This window comes from Physcomitrium patens, chromosome 19 (genome assembly GCF_059467195.1).
Source record: "Physcomitrium patens ecotype Gransden chromosome 19, ASM5946719v1, whole genome shotgun sequence".
Lineage (NCBI taxonomy): Eukaryota > Viridiplantae > Streptophyta > Bryopsida > Funariales > Funariaceae > Physcomitrium > Physcomitrium patens.
In genome coordinates, this window is record NC_143428.1 from 5,727,918 (window position 1) to 5,744,428 (window position 16,511).

General features: G+C 36.8%; 1 protein-coding gene across 3 annotated transcripts; it reads right to left on the minus strand.

Annotated features, from left to right (window-relative positions):
* Window positions 1–2,355: 2,355 nt before the first annotated feature.
* On the minus strand, window positions 2,356–9,908 carry LOC112295926 (uncharacterized). Of its 3 annotated transcripts, none has more exons than XM_024547978.3 (18): window positions 9,579–9,908; window positions 9,014–9,233; window positions 8,640–8,711; window positions 8,418–8,498; window positions 8,025–8,099; window positions 7,743–7,889; window positions 7,452–7,520; window positions 7,086–7,223; window positions 6,807–6,884; window positions 6,440–6,514; window positions 5,745–5,912; window positions 5,359–5,441; window positions 4,789–4,938; window positions 4,444–4,562; window positions 4,105–4,315; window positions 3,597–3,834; window positions 3,297–3,447; window positions 2,356–3,125 (listed from the first exon to the last, which is right to left on the minus strand). In XM_024547978.3, the coding sequence occupies exons 1-18, from the start codon at window positions 9,694–9,696 to the stop codon at window positions 2,742–2,744; spliced, it is 2,577 nt and encodes an 858-aa protein (XP_024403746.1). In that variant the 5' UTR covers window positions 9,697–9,908; the 3' UTR covers window positions 2,356–2,741. The 3 variants fall into 3 exon arrangements, with proteins under 3 accessions (XP_024403746.1, XP_073384992.1, XP_024403747.1); XM_024547979.3 differs by having other exon boundaries at window positions 2,673–3,001; XM_073528891.2 differs by lacking the exon at window positions 7,743–7,889 and having other exon boundaries at window positions 9,579–9,841.
* Window positions 9,909–16,511: the final 6,603 nt, after the last annotated feature.

Sequence of the window (16,511 nt, forward strand, 5' to 3'; positions counted from 1 at the left end):
ATGAGCTGGAAACAAAGCTCGCCGAAGGTTACCTATGCTATACAACCAATCCGAAGTGGATGTTTCCTAATCGAAGTGTGAATAAACCACACCGTTTAGAGAGTCTTGCTCACATGAATGTAATGATCTGAAGAACAGAATGGGAGGTTATGTTGCACTGAATTAGGTATAGCTGGTTTGCCAATTACTCACTATCCGAAGCACTGGCCCTAAAACTTTGTATTTTAAGTTTTCAAAATTATTTAAATTTTGTTGTTTTCTTAATTTTATGACCCTATACTTGCATTCTTTTCATAAACTAACTTGATAAAACATGATTGATAAAGTCATCAAGATCATTCTAATCATTTTTTCAATAATCAAGTAATACTATGTTGTGTAAGAATCAACATATTTTGTATAAAATATAGCATGCACATTATTTTTTATAGCATAATCATATGTATAAATCTTTTAGAATTTTTAACTTCCATTTTAATCTACTTAAATAATATTCTACACCTATTCTTATTAGAATGTGTTAGGTGTTATAAACACATTTTTCAAATTGAATTCTAATTTCTTATAAGTTCTATAGTAATAGAAGATAATACAAAAAAATAGTAAAAATAAATAAATAATTTTATAAAGTTAGTTAATTACTATTTTTTATAGCTTAATATATATAAGTATTATTATTTAAAAAATATATATAATCTATCTAAAACTCCTTCTAATCTTAAAGGCCATAAAGTTCTTTAACAATTACTACATATTTAATATTAGAAGTCCATGAATATATTTAACCCTTTAATTTAGATTACAAAATGACTTCAATTAAGAATTTCTTCTTATTGGTGGTGTAAAATGAGAGACAAAATTAACAAAAAAAAAAAAGAAAAAGCACAAAAAAAGTGAAAGAAATACAATCAAATAATTATACATTAAAAAAACTAGTCATTATTTGTTTATTTAATTTTTATTTATTAAAAAAATATAATAAAACAAAATATATTTAGATAGGTAATTCTCTATCTTCGATATAGAAAAAAATAAATTAAATAAAAATTAATCTGATTAAGTTATGAAGTTCAAAAATAAAAAGTCAATGATAAAAAAAATTAAGTAAATAAGTTTTGCTTCAAAGATAACTTGCTTAAGAGGTCAAGGATTCAAGTCTCACTACGGCTTACAAGTAATATATGTGGATGTCTTAGAAAGGCCACAATGACTTAGTCTTACATTCCTACTTACATTCAAGGTGCTACAACCCATATGAGACATGTGCACCTCTTTTTCTACAACTATTATAATAGTTGTTGGTCTTTCTATTTTTTATTAGAAAAAACCTCTTTTTTTGTATTTTTGACTATACTATAGTGATTAAAAATATCCAATTATTTTCAAAATCTTATAAAGCCTTCACATCTTGCTTAGATTCTTTCTAATGGCCTTTTAAGGTGGAAAAAATTATTTTTACCAAAATCTTAAGAATATATTCTAAAAATTTCTAAAATATAATCAATAAATTATAAATAAAACTTAAAAATATCTATTATGTTTTTAAGATGCTATAATTAATTTAAAACTACCATTATATATATTAATAATTTTTTTTTGTAATAGAATCAATTTAAATCAACTAAAAAGTATATTTTCTACATAAATAATTAAAATGTCATAATGTTCTTTTTCATGCTTCTTCTACTTACTAAATAATATTAATAGGATTTAAATCAATGATAAATGTTGATAAAAGGTCAATATAGATATTAGTATTAACAATAAATAAATGCTAATTCTCACTATAAAGAGAAAACACTAAAGCATTTAAGATAAGTACCTCCAAGACCTACTAAGGCTCAATTTTTATGATTATTTTCTACAATAAGACTCTTATAATTTATTATTCTTTCTAAATTCAAACATATATATATATATATATATATATATATATGTCTCAAATATTTTTTTTTCTTAAAAAGCTTTACTTCTAAAGTATTTATATATAAACAAAATTAAAATAAGTCATAAATTGATTTTAATTTGATTATCTTTGACATGCTAATTTTTAGGAAATATAATGATTGATTATAATACCTAAAATTTTGTTAAAACTATTTGATGTCATACAAAAGCATTTATTTTTAATCCCATGTATCCAAAATAAATAAATTTAAGATAATTTTGAAAACTCATTCATTTGAAATGACATATTAGTGGAACAAAAAAAGTGATGAATAAAGTATAAATTCAATAATCCATCTTTGTCTTCTAAGAAATTTGAAAAAGAAATGTCTTGAGAATTATCTAATAAAAAAATTAAATCTTTGCTATATTCATCAATGGTATCACTTAGTAAGTACCAAATTTACATTTCAAAAAAGTGTGATATACTTATTTCCATAACTTGTTTACATATTGACATTCTCTATGTTATTGCTCCTCTTCTCCAATCTTCTCTTTCTCTTTTGTCCTCTCTTCTTTTGTTGATAATCTCCTCCTTATCAATATATGTTGATACCTTATTTCTTGTCATCCCTACCTCCCTATCATCCCTATTAATCATCCAAAATATGGATGACTGCTCCTCTAAGATTTAAAATGGTACAATCTACTACAGAAACTTAATTTCTCTTCTATAAGAATACAAAATCAGATACATATTGACATATGAACACTACTTCACAAACTTCCCAGGGAAATTTTGGTGGATAAATAAAACACAAACATTTCAATAACTACAAACAAAAGTGACACCATCATCTACCTCTCACTGAACTGAGCTCAAGACTGCTACTTCCCGCATGAGAACCACCTCCATCGTGGGAACTACTTCCATTAAGGACTTGACTCTCTTCATCAACAGGAACAGGACTAGTGACTGACGTTTTGAGCCCCAGTAGCTTCTGATAGGATCTATTCACATTCTCATGAAATCGCTCTCTGACACATTCTCCAACTTCAATGTCTCCCTGTAACATTGCCACCACCTGACTCATTGTTGGCCGTCTTTCTGCAGCTGTTTGCAAGCATGCCATTGCAACATTTGTCACTCGTTGTACCACATCCTCTTCATCAACTTGTAACGAAAGACTTGGATCAACTAGGCCTCTGAGTCTACCTGCTTCATTTAGTTTCCATGCCTGCCATAATTTTCCAAAAGAATTTTCACCAAAAGGATTTAAAATGTAAAGATGCATATGAAAGAGGTTCATGTGAATATAAATTTAAGATACTAGCATACACACAAAAAAAGAATACATAACTGTAGGAAAAGAAATAATAGCTTATGTTTACATGAAGTGGAAACATACCCATTCACTCAGGTATGTTTGGTCCAAAGGCAGATCAAAATTGATATTTCTCCTCCCACTCACAATCTCCAAGGCCAACACTCCAAAACTGAAGACGTCTACTTTTTCACTTATTTGGCCAAGTGAAGCATACTCTGGTGCCAAATATCCTCTGCACGTTCCACAATTTATTTCCTTTCTTATCAATCAAATCAATAATAAAAAATAACAATAATCAATGATTTATAATTCTATGTCAGCATTTGTAGTGATAAAAATTTCCTATACAATATGATATTGCAATATGGAAACTTTACTTACTTTGTACCAGCAATTTGCAAAATTGTAATATGGGTCTCTTGATTTGGAAACAAAAGTGCCAAACCAAAGTCTGCAATTTTGGGTTCCAAGTTCTTATCAAGTAAAACATTGTTGGCTTTAATATCTCTATGTATGATTCTGGGTTCCACCCCTTCATGTAGATATTGTAGGCCATGTGCCACTCCCAAACATATATTGAATCGCTTTGGCCAAGTTATAAGTTGGTTACCTTTGTGGTCTACATAAGAGAACAATATTAGAAGTAAGATTTCCAATTGTAAAACTTTAGTAACTCCTACTTGTGCAAAGACATCAAAAAAACAATCTTCTAAAACCATGGCTTCGAAGAGACATTTTAGTTACTGATTCACACCATTATCAATGAATCATATGACTAAGATTTCTCTTTAGGACAAAGGTTACCACACATATTTCAGTTTAAGTACAACAAATGCCATTCAAAAATATTTCAATCAAACCTCATTTTGGCAATGTATAAGTAACTTACCAAACAACGTCTCAGCAAGGTCATAATTTTCCACACACTCATATACCAAAAGTCTTCGATCGCCACGGAGGCAACAACCTTTGAGCTTCACCAAATTTCGATGTTTCACAGTTGTAAGAACAACAACCTCGTTCAAAAAGTCATCCATATTTTGTTGTGCATTTGTGGTTAGTTGCTTCACAGCCACCACACTTCCATCTGCAAGCTTTCCCTGCTCAAACAACCACACAATTATTGATAATCTTGTCGTGGAAGAAACATGTTTAATTTACAAAACATATCAAGTAAAAGAAACTCAAATATAAAGTCCTCCAAACTTTGCAAACTCCATTGGAATACCTTGTAAACTGCACCAAATGCTCCCTCACCCAACTTCGTGGTGGGATGAAAATCATTAGTTGCCTTTTGTAGCTCACCATATGAATATAACGTAGGCTTCAATTCATGCTTGGCAAACTCTGAAAAGAAATCAACAAATCAAAAGACACCGTATGAGATTCATTATCACATCTTTATCAATGGATAAAATGCCACCACATCATTCCAATGAACAATAGAACATAGAACTTTCTGGTATGTCTTTAAAGCCGCACTGGAGTTGCACATTCTAGTATGATCGACGTCAGTTACAACGAGCAAAGCTTCAATTCACTGATGTAAAAAAGAATTACGTGTTTTACGTACTTTCATGTACTGCGGCTAGTCGGTATCCGCTATCCCTTCTGTTTTTCCAAATCAAAAAAGATCCAATGCTGATGATGATTGCCAGCAGGATTCCACATACAAGTGAGGCTATCAAAATAGTCTTCCGTTTTGCATTTGCAATATCCTTCTCTGTTAGATATTTCCAAGTACACCAATTATTTCGAAGTTTTTCTAGGAACCACAAACAAAATCAACTCTAGTTTGCAACGTTCCAATAAATTTGCCAGCAGACAATGTTGATCGCTGTCCTGCACAGGACCTATTTCACAACAATCCTTTCACATGCAGAGTCGTCAAAATTCCATAAAAGAGAAAACTTGATAACAACTTCGATCATGTTTAAAAAATAATTCTATATCACCTGCTTATGGTTACCTTTGGAAAAGAAAATTATATAAGTTGATGTCGCTGACACACAATGTAAACTGAAAATTCATCTCAAACTGACCAATAGCCACCCATTGAACAAATCAATCAACATTTGACGTCAACATTTCGAAGTGAATCCTAGCTAAGCAACTTAAGTATGTGTAATTGTCGGTGTCTTACTTGAATCAAAACATTCTTGCTTACAAAAACACCTGCCAACATCACTGTTTACCCACTTTTCGCAATATGGGTTTCCCTGTAGCCTGTGGAATCACCAACATCGTATGATTAGCAATGTTTAGGATGTCATGACAACCTTCCAACCGAAACACCAAGATATAGCCAACTTTCAAGAAGAATGTAGCCCTAAACGAGGACCTGTCTCAAGGAAGAGTTTTGTTGTAGCGCCACGTTGGGAACTACAGTGGACTCCCAAAGCACGAGCTACGTCTAACTTGCAAGAATCTTGCAAGTGGCACAAGATTAATTTCACTTCCTATGCCACCAAATCAATTTTACATCATACCTATCAAACAAATGCAGACAAAGGGCAAGAGACTGCTTACTCAAGAATCAACGAAAGATTTCCAACATGATCCTTGTAAATGACCGTGCCAATACTATTGTTCCTCAAATTAATACGCAGCTTACTATTGCGGGTCCCATCGTTTACTGGGAAGGGAAGAAGATCCGTAACGTTCAGTGTTCCAGAGATGTTGTTGTAATCTAGTTCTCTGCAACAATAGATGACAGGATTATGTTTGCTTGACAAAATCGATTCCCACCATGACTCCCAGTAACACCAGTAACAATAAGGTAGAAACACCAAACATCACCACTCCTACATGCTGAATGAGGTTGTTATTAGAATGACTAGAATATTTTTTTTGTCCTATTAGCAACTGAGAGCAGATTCCAACGCACCCAAGCGTACCGTAATCGGATACTGTAACAAAAAAAATTGAGTCTTCACGTTGTTACCTTCAACACGTTCTCATTTAGCAGCTCTGACAGCTTTCTCTGAGGTTTTTATTCCCAGGATTATTATCTACTTGTTATCCGGATTTTATTTCGGGTGTAGGTCAAAATTGTGTGTTAGTACTCTCGTTTCATCCGTCTCTTTATAAAATGTCGTATTTCATTAGAAGCACATTTAGATCAGATGTCACACCATGGACATCATATTGTTCTCGGAAAAATACAAAATGAAAATTAGAAAGCATATTAATAGTACCACAAACACTAATGGTCTGATACTTACATTGTCCTTAGCTTTGTGAAGCGTTTTAGCATAGACGTATTCAGCGTGCCATACAGCGCGGTATTACTCAGACCCCTACAACCAGCAGGTCAATTCATAAGAACGTTACTTCCACATCAACATCACAAATATTTTAGTACACCAAAAGGAACCCCCTAGGCAACAGGCTTTGAGGTGGCACATGTGCAAACTGGACTATCGTTTCTGATCGATTTCAACTCTTCAGTCCAGCTGCCGAGTGCAAACCCAACTATCACTGCACGAATTCGTTCCTTGTTGAACAAAAAATCATGTAATCAACACTGAATCTTCACAAAACTGAGCACAGGGCCGGTTCCCAACAAATCTAAAGTTCCGCTTCACTCACAGATATGTTATAATCTCAGTGACATTTTGCAGCAAGGCAGAAATATCTTGTGGATCAAACTTGTTGTTGCTTAAACTCCTGCATTTCCAGATCATTTCAGATGTCCGCGTTCAGTAAGTACACCTTCATGGGCATTCCCAGTACTAACCAAAACACATCAACACCATGGTATATGCTTATTAAAAGTGGTCGCGCCTCTCATCACATGCTCCCAATTCTTGAACTTCAAACACCACAACCACAATTGCTCGCATCATGTTGTCAATGAACATGTCTTACAGAGATTGAAGATTTGAGCAGTTGCTCAAATTTGGCATCGAGCCTGTGAAATAGTTGTTGGAGAGGTCCAAAGCATCCAAGTTCGTTTTTTTAACAAGGAGTTCTACAGAGCCACTAAATGCATTGTGGCTCATATTCCTGCAATAAACACCAAGGAATTAATAAGATAAGCTGGCTCTTTCTAGGGACTGCTCAAACACTTTGAACCACACAGCTGTAGCTAACGATTTCTCACGAAACCCTTGCACGACATTGATTCCTCGCAACAAGGGCCTCGAAAGATGAGCTTGAACATAGCGTACAACCGCACATGAACCGAAACGATGGGACAAAACTTTCAGAACATCTCAGAAGGCCACCACTCACAGTCTGTTGAGAGAGGCCGCGGAGGTCAAATTAGGAAGTTTCCCGCTGAAACTGTTGTTTGATAGATCCCTGTTTCAAAAGATAGAAATAGAATTTAAAGACCCAACCTCATCCAACTTTCAGCCTATTTTGCACGTACAACAGTCCTCTTCAAATATTCAAACGTCTCTGCGGCTGGATACCCGGAACATCTGAAAAACTATATAACTGAAGAAGATGCTTCATGAGAACTACACGAAACGCTTGCCCTCAGAGTGGAATGCAAACGCTTCTAAAACTCTGCATGCTTACAATGTGACTATTCGGCTCAAATTGTCGAAAAGATTTCTCGGTATGCTTCCAGAAAGCTGGTTGTGCGACAGCTTCAAAGTCCACAACTTTTCGAGTTTACGAAAGCTTTCTGGGAGTGACCCGGTCAGAAGGTTGTTGCTTAAATCTCTGACAGTAGTGAACAGGTTAAACAGTTTAGAGGTGATCCTCGATTCCTTTAACTCGCTACAGTCATTGATGTTTACAAACATGCAAGACAGAACATCTTGCCAGAAACATTACAGACATGTATCAGGCACTTACAGGTCTTCGAGCCCAGTCAAATTATCCCCGTACATACTAGGTATGGGTCCTTGAAGTACATTGCCATGAAGATCTCTGCAGAAACAGTGAGGTTCGAATACGGTCATAAGTTGATAGATGTCTAGGAACAGTTCTGAAAATTTCAAATTTTTAAACAGAACAAGATTGGGTCTCATGCAGGCGGATATTTGATACACCCGTCCGATTTTCCATTGACTAGGTAGAAGCACATGAAAAACAGCCCTACAGGTCGGACTACCCTTCTCAACACTTGGCAACCCAGCTAGAGTATCGTGTCAGTGGGTACAAGAAATTTCTGCAGTTGTGGACGTGACAATAAGAAACAACGGGAAACTAATTAATGCTGATCAAAGTTGGAAAGAAGAGGCTTACAGGTTTTTTAGAGCCCAGAGTTCGCTATCACGGTTGATAGAGGGGAGAAAGCCTACCAGTTCAGGATTTCCTGTCAAGGTTCTTCACCAGCAAATATTGCCATGATCAGAGGACTTCATACAACCCTTTCGACACTCTTTGAACTGTCATCTGATGTAGATTGAAAAAAGTACATGAAGAGATCTATTGACATTCATGAAGAGAAGCGCCTGATGTGCTCACAAGGTTGAAAGAGTCGAGAAGTTCCATATATCTGCAGGCAAATTGCCTTTGATCAATTCGCCACTGAGTGTGCTGCGACAACCAACGGTTACGATCAGTTAGTGAGTCACCAGAGAGACAGCACTTGAGCCACTGTTCTGAGGACTGCAAACATGGGGCAACGACAAAGTTGATGATGTGTAAGGCAAGTCTCTAAAAATACTATATCAAACGAAATACAAGATGAATGTTCCAGACCAGGTTGAAGACAAAAGAACTGATTCAAAATAACATGAGCAATAGTAAGCTTAAGAGGAACTAGTAAGATCTAAGAATCCAACGGCACATCCACCTGAGCACAAATGCATGTAAATTTGTTGTACCAAGAATCTTACATGCTTACGACATTTGCATCCCAATTTCTATAAGTTCCAGTATTATCCCTTTCCCTAATGTAACAGCGGACACCTCGCCAAGAATCAAAATAGCAGGGATCATAATTCGAAATCCCGATTTCAGGCAAAACTTCCGGCTCATAATCTTTCCATCCAGGCAGGAGTCTGTTCAAATCTTTGGTGTTCTGCCATGCGAAGGAAAGGTTCCTCAGCGCCCATTCTGTTGCCAAAGCCACCCATAAGAGGATCAACAAACTAGGTCAGTCATAAGAACAGCCAGATACTTGATCGCGCCTCACTACGCATTCAAATTCTGATCACATACATTTCACCCAAGGTGGCGTAAATCGTTTTTCAAAATGGTATCCGGCATTCAATTCCTCCACCCGGAATAATTTCGTATCCAATCCTAAATGTTAAACTCTCAAGGTCTCAGAAACAGCAATTTAGCACCAACACAACCCCTCCACATGGGACCGCAATCTCCCGAGAGCTAAAGCAGTGTGGAAGAGGGTGTTGAAGAGTGATGTGCGTCGAAGCTTTCAATCAAAGTTCGAAGTCATACGTTCAGCTGCCGGCAACAATATACGGTCTTGCGCTTCTACATGTTCCAGAAAATTGCTGAAGACATGGAGAGAAAGAACAATGGTGATTCCGAGCAACGCGGACTTCTGACGTGCCATTTCATTCGCCAGTGACGCTGGCAACACCGCTGTCTAGCTCCCGAAATCGTCCGAACAATTCACATCCTGACTGATGAACGCCGATTTCCGACGTCCTCTTCCAACAAACCACTACCAGACGTCAAATGGCAACATTACAACTTCACCAACAATGTTGCAAATCGCACTTGAACTGCTCCCAACAATCCCTGCTAAAAATAAGGTCCCCAGCAGAAGAGGGCACTAGCAGTCGGAGACCGACCTCCTAAGGTTGAATGGTTCTGCAGACCAGCAGACAGTCAACGCTGGTACTCCTTACCGACAAATATAAAAAAAATGTAAATTTCATGATAGCAAAATAGCATAATGGGTTGTGTTTTCGGGGCCCCACTGAGTATGGGCTTTTGCATCTCCCTTTCCCCGAAATTTCTCTGGCCCTACTGAGTATGGGCTTTTGCATCTCTCTCTCCCCGAAATTTCTCTAGCCCCACTTCTGCTGCTCGCAATTGTAGCACGCGCGCTATGGCTAGCCGTGGCAGCCTATGTTTCCATGTCAAACGACAGCTGGTGTGGTTATCGCATTTGAGCAGCAAAGAATCGACGCTGGGAGGTTGGACAGGTTTTTACTGCGACTATCTGCTCAGGCCAATGAGGGCTTGGAAGAATGGTATCGCGAGAGGCGTTGGAGGGCAGGCGGAGTGGCAGCATCATCAGCAGCTCAGGTTCCCCAGTGCCAGAGAAGGATTCACTGTTAAGACAAAAATGTGGCACAGTAAAAGTCTTGAAAATATTTGAGACCAACCACATTACACATTTATTACTCACTACAGAAAAAATGCACCTTTCGAGCAAAAGACCAGTGATTGTTGAAATTCTCCCTTGGTCTTGATTTTCACCTGCCAAAGCATGTAAAATAGCAATAATATTTCAAACAATCTTGATTGTAACAACCCCAGATTAACAGCAAAGAAACTGAATAGGGTTGTTCAATTGGGAGAAAATGTGATTATTCATGAGAGTCTAACCTGAAAACGCTTCATTCAGCAAACCACCGTACAGATCCTTCAAACTTGAATGATTAAATACTTTCAGAGGGAGAATCCTGAGAACAAGTAGGGTCCCTCCCTCCCTTCCTATCTTGACTCTAGCAGGCTCCAATGGGAGATCATGATCTACTACGTATTCACCACGACCTGCGGCAAAGCCCACAAATTCCATGAGCGAGGGTTTCATATCAGCTGTTGAGAGAGAGAAAGGACACTCCGTTCAAAGTCTAGGAGAAAGCCTGACTCTCTCATCTGTGGTGCAAACTCTGTTGCGGGGCTTGAAGCAGTCTGGTCCTCTCACAGGTCGCTCTGCATGAATTTTATTCCTCGTTTTGTTGCTGTCAACGCGAGAGCAGGTATCATTCTCTGCCGATTTTATAATACCACCAATAAAGAAGCAATCTGTGAAATACCCCGTGCTCGAGTTTGCTGTCCGTTTAATTCAGAGCTTGCAAGCACACTGGACTGAAGTATGACGCTGGTTGTCTCTCACATGTTCCGTGAGCTTAATCGAGTATCTACTTAAGACGTAAAGTTTGGTTAAGATAAAGTCTTTCCCACAGAGGGAGGGGGGCCGGGACCGGCACCAAGGAAAGGAAGAGAGGGAGGGAGCTGGGACCCGACCAGAGGAAAAGAAGAGAAAGTGGGGTAGCGTGGTCTTTGGGGGGAGAAGGGAAAGGGATCTGGATGAGCAAATCAGAAGCTTCGGAAGTGTGTATAGACATAATGGGTGTGGTTGTAGGACTTATTAAAATGCTTTATACTTGTACTCAAAATAAAAATAAAAATTATTGAGAATATTGAAACAACTTTTGTATAGAATATAAGAAATCTTTTCATAAAGCTATATTTTAAAAGGGTGATTATTATGAGATGATAGATTTAAATTTAATTAACATAGACTTTAACTTATTAAAAGATTGTAACAAAGATGAAATGGATGACATGGAGATTAAGGAGAAAAAAAATGAATTTGATAAATTAATGCTTTTGTTTTTAAAAACTTTATAACAACAATTTGTTATAGAGAAGAAAAAAAAATTAAGATATTTTTTCCATTATCTATTATTAATATATGTTTAAAAAAAGATTAATAAATTCTTGATAATTAATTTAAAAAAAAAATTAAATCTTAAATCCTACAAAAAGTTGTCCAATTTTTAAGATTCATAATGATGATGTGCATCAAAGTTTATTTTAATTCTAACTTATAATTGTTTTATGATAATTTGTATTAAGGACATGGATTATAAAAAGACTTTAAAGAAAAACTATACTCTTATGACATTCAAAAAGAAAAAGTAGAAAAATTCAAAATAGACATAAAATAGAAATTAGAAAGACTATTATCAAATATAAAGAGACTAGAGATTCTATAGCTAAGACAAGAATTCAAGAAAGATGTTGATAAGAATGAGGAAGGCCTCACTCTTGCCTCTATATATATTATCTAATTAAGGAGCTACTTGACAATATTTAGTATGTCATCTAACACATGTCTAACATGTAAAGTAAGGTTTCCTTATGTGTGCCATATAGCTAACTTGTAAAACAAGTTGTCAACATTAGCAACATGTGATTAACTTATTGGCTAATTTTTTAACCTATCAATCACCTACAAGTACTTATAAAGTCAAATTCATATCTATAAAGCTTTTAAGAAGCTTTTCCATAAGATATTATCAAACTTAGTTATTTTTATTTCTACCTAACTCTTCTTATACTCTTAATTATAAATGCCAATGTTGATATTTGGACATTATTGAAGCCTTTATAACTTCATTAAAATAAAATATTTATAACATTATGAAGATTAGTTTCTATTTCTAATAATATCACCAAATATGAAGAGTCTTTTTTAAGGTTAAGGTTGTGATATCAAATGCATTCTAATTTGCCATTTATTTGAAGAAAACATTATTATTTTTTGTAGTCTTATTTCAATTAAAACATCTTTAAAGCTATAAAAAATTTAATACTTTATTTGATAATTCAATAAAAGATAGTTTTTGAATTGAATTTGTTGATTTTTGATTTTTTTATCTTTTTAATGGTAAATATATATAAAAAAATATAAACAAGGATATAAGATAGAATGAAATCTTCATTGAATTTATAGTAAGGAATTTCTTAACTCTTCATCTTCATTTTGATAAATGTTGTCAATAAAAAGTATTTGACTTTTCACTTGTATTTATAAGATTCTTGGATAGCTCCTATTTGCATCCACTAATATCATATCCACACCAATGTACAAAATATTCTAATTTATTATTCCATTACCTTGGGTCTAAAACCTCTTTTATTTCAAACTTTTGGTTGTTGTCTACTTCCATAGGAAGAGGTGGCATTTGTCTTCTTTTTGATATATACGCTATTTTATGTGATTCAAAAAGAAATACATAAAATATGGAATGGATCATCATAGCACTAGTAGGTGTATGTAATCGTCGTTTGACTCGGACTCAAAACACCAAGATATTTGATCAGTATAGGTGGGTTCGATCTCGGGAAAAGACTCGTTGTATGAATTGGATATGTTATGTCACAATTGATTATGTATTAATTATCTAAAACTTCCAAAGTTCTCTTCCTCATCTCAATTCAATCCCTTCACAATCTCTACAATCGTTCACTGCCTTGCAGCTACTAAATATCACTGACATTCCTGACATCTACAAGATGCTTAATCTCTTTCCACAATACTTCAATTCTCAATTCCTTTACTTTTATTCAATCTTCCAGTGCTACTAACACAATGCAATAATCTCTATTATCACAATCACACTTTCTTTCTCCAAATTAATTAATTCGAATTCATAATTTTCAATATCTCAATCACAGTTTCAGCAATCCTTTTTTTAAATCCAATACTAAAGAAAAACACAAAAGCAAAGAAAACAAAAGGGTAGCTCCAAGCTTTACCCTGGCTCACGACTATCACAGTCTGGCCCCCATTCCTTCTTCTTCAACCTCTTTATCCTACCAAAATATGAATCGTCATTCAGGAGATTCCACAGGTTGTGAAACTTTGGCTTCTTAACCGCATATGTTCTTAACTTCCTACTATTAACAACTAATCGAACTAACCATTCATCTAAATCCCAACATTACTACTATTTAATCGATAACGAACCAGAAAAGTCATTTATACATTGTACATAGCCCCACTCCTTACTGTGCAGCGTCCTCGCAAACCACCTCGTACTATGTTTTATAATATCACCACATCATTGGCTTCCTCCAATGTCTGAACCTTTGGTCCGCCTTGGTCCGTTTCATCATTTCCATAAGTGAGATTGGTTTCGACTTCTTGAGCTTCTTCTCCAACTCCCTCTCCCACCTACTCTCCGTTCAATAAAGCTGTCAAGTCCTCGTTAAGTGCTCCCAATTCCCGAACCTGAGACTCCAAAAGCACAATTTGGGTGTCTCGCTCTTTCAGCTGCTCCTCCAGGGCATGCACCTGTTTCTCTAATTTCCGTAAAGATGTACTTGCTGGATTGACCTCTCCTTGCTGCGTGGTAACTATAATCATTTCTGCCTCCAATTCGGCAATCCTTCTCTTCAATTTCTCGTTCTCCGTCTTCCAGCTCTTCGATTGTCTCTGAAAATCGTCCTCCAATTTGAATCTCCCGGCTTCCAATTCCGCCACCCTATTCTTCTCCTCCTGGTATTGGTTCCGCAACTCCATACACTCTTGCTTGGTAAGCTCCATCAGACTCTTTTCCAACTTGTTCTCCTTGGCCCATTCCGCTTGTGTCTCCTTGAATTGGTGCTCTAATCTTGAATATTTGAGAGCGTCCGTTACTGAAGCACATTGTAAATCCCCAATCTTCTTCTTCTGATCCTCAATGATCTTGTCCTTCTCCTCCAGTACCTGTCTAAGGCTGAACTCATTGTCCATTTTCACAACGGCCATCTGTAATTGAGTAATTTGTGCCGAGATTAACTCCTTGAGTTCTCTTGCGTGCTGGCCAGCTCCCGATAAATCCACCCGTTAATAATACTCTACCAGTACTGGTAGAGTGACGGCCATATTGATATTGGGACTACCCAATTCTCTAGATGACGAGCTGACATTGGTCCGTTCGCAATTTCTAGCTTGGCTGCACTCTGCTATCGCCGCTTCCTCGACTTGTTTTGATGGCAATGGCGTTGACTCTACTCTTGTCTCTGTTGCTACAGCATCTAGTCTCTCCACCATTGAAGGTTGCTTCAGTTGATATCTAATTGCTTCACACACGTAGTTGGAGCATAACATCGTGGTAACCTTCCCTGTTCTTCTTTTCACGTCCAATTCCGCATGGATTCTGGTCGCAACATATGCTGCTCAGTTGAAGACCATCCCCTCTAGCGTCGCAATTGCTGAAAACAATAACCTCCTTGCCATATACGTCGAATGTTGGTTCAGTCCTAATCGCTTCTGCACAAACCGCATCCATTCTTCCAGCTCCAGCGTAAGCGCATCCGCTGTCTTCCACCCTTGATTTTTCTCAAACGCTTCATTTTCCGACTTGAAGTACTTGCTTGGAACAAAATCAGACTCCAAGTCTCCCGATACTAGTAGCTCACCCATGGGAAGATATAGAACCTTGTTCAATGTCACCTCATCTATACCAATAATTCTCCCATGAACCACACTAGACCCATCTTCCGGATCATAATTCGTCACATATTCCGTTAACAATGCTATATCTATTGGTGGTAGCCTCTGCGAAAACTTCAGAAACCCATACATCTGCGCCGTGCGAAACTCCCTCTATCTCCTTTGCGACCAAAAAATGTCCATAGCGACCGGCTCCATGCTGGTCACTATCACGCACTCCATTGGTGGCAATGCTCCCTTCGTCTTGATATTACGTTGTCGCTCCTCTCTCGTAGTTGTCCTCTTCTTACGTTCAATCACCATCTTCGCTACTCACGATAATCCTCTAAAACCTATGCTTAGCAACGTGAATCAAGAAATTGTAATGTAAACAACGCCAGCCAAGAGTCCCACTCCTAACTTCTACCTTAGTTCTCCTCCTGATATGACTTAACCTAACAGGCCTATAACAACCTATCCTATTAGTGTCTTCCTGACGGCTCACCTTCACTCAACCCGTCCATAATCTCATCATCACACGCTCTTCCCTTCCCATCACAACTCTTGCACTGTCACTTCAATACTAAATTGGCTTTCTCTCTCCCCCCCCCCACCGATATAAAACCCGTCCCGGGTTTATGTAGTATACAGACGTAGCCGATTCCCATTTATACACATGGTAAATTTAGCAACCATAAAGTCTTCCAATTGGACTGAGCCATTGGAAAAACCCTCAATGACTCTGTACGGCCCATGCCACCGAATATGAAATTTTCCTGGAAAATTTTTAAAACGACTGTCATAAAGCAGTACCAAATCATTGGACATAAAAAATTTTGGTTTTAATTTACTATCATAATAACTTTTCCATCGCCTTTGAATGGCCTCCTGACTCAATAGGGCATTGGTTCGAGTTTCATCCAACTGCTCCAATTGTGCGAAACGAACTTGTAACGACTCCGTATCCCTCAATCGTTCCTCCAGTGCAATGCGCAAACTTTGAACTTCGAATTCGATAGGTAATATTGCTTCCTGACCATAAACTAATTGAAAGGGTGTGACATTAGTCGTAACTTTATATGCAGTACGGTATGCCCACAAAGCGGCAAACAATTTAGTGTCCCAATCCGTGCCTGCATCAGATATTGTCTTGGTGATAATTGTACATAATATGCCGTTGGTCTTTTCTGTTTGGCCATTTGCTC

What these genes read in the sequence shown, in the direction of transcription:
- LOC112295926 (XM_024547978.3), bottom strand. Translation starts at nt 9,696, where the DNA reads ATGGCACGTCAGAAGTCCGCGTTGCTCGGAATCACCATTGTTCTTTCT. An exon ending in TTGACTGGGCTCGAAGACCT is followed by an intron (nt 7,890 to 8,024) that starts GTAAGTGCCTGA and finishes CACTACTGTCAG; the next exon opens with AGATTTAAGCAACAACCTTC. An exon ending in TTGCAAATTGCTGGTACAAA is followed by an intron (nt 3,448 to 3,596) that starts GTAAGTAAAGTT and finishes TGGAACGTGCAG; the next exon opens with AGGATATTTGGCACCAGAGT.